Source organism: Somniosus microcephalus, chromosome 4 (genome assembly GCF_052327205.1).
Source record: "Somniosus microcephalus isolate GS21.2 chromosome 4, FLI_Smic_1.0, whole genome shotgun sequence".
Classification (NCBI taxonomy): Eukaryota; Metazoa; Chordata; class Chondrichthyes; order Squaliformes; family Somniosidae; genus Somniosus; species Somniosus microcephalus.
The window spans coordinates 5,068,823-5,072,969 of NC_140990.1; the positions used below are offsets into that span (position 1 = coordinate 5,068,823).

The 4,147-nt window shown below is 53.7% G+C and overlaps 1 protein-coding gene across 1 annotated transcript in view; it reads right to left on the reverse strand.

The window, feature by feature from the left end:
- The window catches only part of LOC147118206 (purine nucleoside phosphorylase-like), a 13,626-nt gene extending 10,360 nt beyond the window's left edge, over window positions 1-3,266 (reverse strand). Inside the window, 1 exon segment of the mRNA XM_085984300.1 lies at window positions 3,055-3,266. Coding sequence (XP_085840426.1) covers window positions 3,055-3,071 — 17 coding nt within the window. The 5' untranslated portion in view covers window positions 3,072-3,266.
- Between the last annotated feature and the right edge of the window lie 881 nt (window positions 3,267-4,147).

A 4,147-nucleotide genomic window follows, 5' to 3' on the forward strand; every position in this document is an offset into this window, starting at 1 on the left:
CTCACACACACCGCCCCCGGCCCGCTCTTACCCCACTCTCTCTCTCTCACACACCCCCCCGGCCCGCTCTTACCCCTCTCTCTCTCTCTCTCTCTTCACACACCCCCCCGGCTCGCTCTTACCCCTCTCTCTCTCACACACCCCCCGCTCGCTCTTAACCCCTCTCTCTCTCACACACCCCCGCGCCCGCTCTTACCCCTCTCTCTCTCACACACAACCCCCCCGGCCCGCTCTACCCCACTCTCTCACACCCCCCCCGGCCCACTCTTACCCCTCTCTCTCACACACCCCCCCGGCCCGCTCTTACCCCTCTCTCTCTCTCTCTCTCACACACCCCCCCGCCCGCTCTTACCCCTCTCTCTCACACACACCCCCCCGCCCGCTCTTACCCCACTCTCTCTCTCACACCCCCCCCCCCCGGCTCGCTCTTACCCCTCTCTCTCTCTCTCTCACACACACACACCCCCCCCGGCCCGCTCTTACCCCTCTCTCTCACACACACCGCCCCCGGCCCGCTCTTACCCCACTCTCTCTCTCTCACACACCCCCCCGGCCCGCTCTTACCCCTCTCTCTCTCTCTCTCTCTCTTTCACACACCCCCCCGGCTCGCTCTTACCCCTCTCTCTCTCACACACCCCCCCGGCTCGCTCTTACCCCTCTCTCTCTCACACACCCCCGCGGCCCGCTCTTACCCCTCTCTCTCTCACACACCCCCCCCGGCTCGCTCTTACCCCTCTCTCTCTCACACACCCCCGCGGCCCGCTCTTACCCCTCTCTCTCTCACACACAACCCCCCCGGCCCGCTCTTACCCCACTCTCTCACACCCCCCCCGGCCCACTCTTACCCCTCTCTCTCTCACACACCCCCCCGGCCCGCTCTTACCCCTCTCTCTCTCACACACCCCCCCGGCCCGCTCTTACCCCTCTCTCTCACACACACCCCCCCCGGCCCGCTCTTACCCCACTCTCTCTCTCACACCCCCCCCCCCCCCGGCCCGCTCTTACCCCTCTCTCTCTCTCTCTCACACACACACACCCCCCCCGGCCCGCTCTTACCCCTCTCTCTCACACACACACAATACAATACAAATCGCTTTATTGGCATGATAAGGTACATCTTATGTTGCCAAAGCATCAAAATACATTTATGGTTGAACACATAAACGCGGTTCCATTCATACAGTGTATAAACAGGTATATCCCTGAGTTTATAAATATACATTCGCCTTGTTTATATATACTCGTCTTAGTTTACTGGTTGCCCCTCTGTTCATGGCAAGCTGTAACATAGTGTGCCGCCAGTGTTACACAGCTTCTCTCCTCCCCCAGTAGGAATGGGAGTTTTTGGTTGTCATTCAGATTTCTGAATTCAGGGCATATTTGTGAGAATTTTTGGTAGAAATTCTCTCTGATGCCCTGATATTTTCCACAGGCTGTGAGGAAGTGCATCTCTGTTTCAACTACTCCCTGACTGCAGTGAGAGCATATCCTGTCTTCTCTTGGCAGCCTGGTCTGCCTGTGTCTGCCTTTTTCGATCGCTAGGCTATGTTCGCTAAGTCTGTACCTTGTCAAGGTTCTTCTCAGTTTGTTATCCTTTACCATGGTCAGGTAATCAGCTATGTTGTATTGTCTGTTTAGGGCCAAGTAGCAATTGAGTTTGCTTTGGGTTTTTGTTGTTTCTGCCCAATATGAGAGATATTTTTCCTTTTGCTTAGCGACGATTGTGTTGGGTCGAATTCTTTGTGTTACCCTGTCACTGTCCTGGGACTAGTTATTGTTAGTATTGTTATTAGTTACTTCACTGAGTCCCAGGACTAGTTGACTGAGGGTATTCTTCTTTATGGTCAGCTCTTGGCATTTCAGGGTGTCGTAGTGATAGCATTGGGGGTTGCTCATTTGTAGGTGATTCCAAAATTTGGTGGCTCTTTTTTGGATAGTGATTATTAATGGGTATTGGCCTAGTTCCACCCTGCATGCGTTGTTTACTGTTTTCCTTTGAGTCCGGAGGGTACTTTTACAGAATTCCGCATGTAGGATCTCAATTGGGTGTTTGTCCCATTTTGCAAAATCTTGTTGTGTTAGTGGTCCCCAGACCTCACTGCCATAGAGTGCAATTGGTTCAATTACTGATTTGAAAATTTTGAGCCAAATGCTAATTGGGATTTCTATTTGGATTGATTTTTTGATGGCATAGAAAGCCCTTCTTGCTTTCTCTTTCAGTTCATTCACAGCCAGTTTGAAGTTTCCCGTAGAACTGATTTTTAAGCCCAAGTATGTGTAGTGAGCGGTTTGTTCAATTTTGGTTGTTCCTACTGTGAAATTTATTGTGGGTCCATGTTGTTTGGATCTTTGCTGGAACACAAGGACTTTGGTTTTTTGGGGATTTATTGTCAGGGCCCAAGTCTGGCAGTACAACTCCAGCAGGTCCAGGTTCTGCTGTAGACCCTCCTTAGTTGGTGACAGCAGAACCAGGTCGTCGGCATAGAGGAGGAATTTAACCTTGGATTCATATAGGGGGAGGCCGGGTGCTGTAGATTGTTCAAGTAGTTTTGCCAATACATTAATGTAAATATTAAAAAAAGTGTCCCCCCCCCCGGCCCGCTCTTACCCCACTCTCTCTCTCACACACACCCCCCGGCCCGCTCTTACCCCACTCTCTCTCTTACCCCACTCTCTCTCTTACACACATCCCCCCCCCCGGCCCGCTCTTACCCCTCTCTCTCTCACACACACCCCCCCGGCCCGCTCTTACCCCTCTCTCTCTCTCTCTCACACAACCCCCCCCAGCCTGCTCTTACCCCTCTCTCTCTCTCTCTCACACACAACCCCCCCAGCCTGCTCTTACCCCTCTCTCTCTCACACCCCCCCCGACCCGCTCTTACCCCTCTCTCTCTCTCACACACCCACCCCCAGGCCCGCTCTTACCCCTCTCTCTCTCACACACCACCCCCCGGCCCGCTCTTACCCCTCTCTCTCTCTCACACACCCACCCCCAGGCCCGCTCTTACCCCACTCTCTCTCTCTCTCACACACACCCCCCCGGCCCGCTCTTACCCCACTCTCGGGTACATTCTCTTCTGTTCTTTCGCTGGTCGCTTTGCGTCTGCGCGGAACCTTCAGTGGGAACTCCTCCCAGCGCACCATGTACGTCAATCAACGCCCGGTCGCTGATTGGCTGTCCCGGAGGTGGGGTTTCCGGAGGTGGGGTTTCCCCGCCCAGCCTGCTGACGTCATGGCAATGTGGACAATGGGGGGCCCGCTCTCTGATTGGTATATTGAAACATTATAGTCTTTATATTATATAAAATCAATTCTAATAAATTATAGCAAGGGAAGCAACTCTTTAAAATATATTGTTACAATTAATTGTACCACTATTAAATTATATTAAATGTAACTATTTAAATTATATTCACAGAATCACAGAAACCCCACAGTGCAGATAGAGGCCATTTCGGCCCATCGAGCCTGCACCGACACATATCCCACCCGATCCCCGTAACCCCTACACCAACACATATCCCACCCTATCCCCGTAACCCCTGCACCGACACATATCCCACCCGATCCCCGTAACCCCTACACCGACACATATCCCACCCTATCCCCATAACCCCTACACCGACACATATCCCACCCGATCCCCGTAACCCCTACACCGACACATATCCCACCCGATCCCCGTAACCCCTACACCGACACATATCCCACCCGATCCCCGTAACCCCTACACCGACACATATCCCACCCGATCCCCGTAACCCCTACACCGACACATATCCCACCCGATCCCCGTAACCCCTACACCGACACATATCTCACCCGATCCCCGTAACCCCTACACCGACACATATCCCACCCGATCCCCATAACCCCTGCACCGACACATATCCCACCCGATCCCCGTAACCCCTACACCGACACATATCTCACCCGATCCCCGTAACCCCTACACCGACACATATCCCACCCGATCCCCGTAACCCCTACACCGACACATATCTCACCCGATCCCCGTAACCCCTGCACCGACACATATCCCACCCGATCCCTGTAACCCCTACACCGACACATATCCCACCCTATCCCCGTAACCCCTACACCAACACATATCCCACCCTATCCCCCTATTTAATCCCCCTAACAC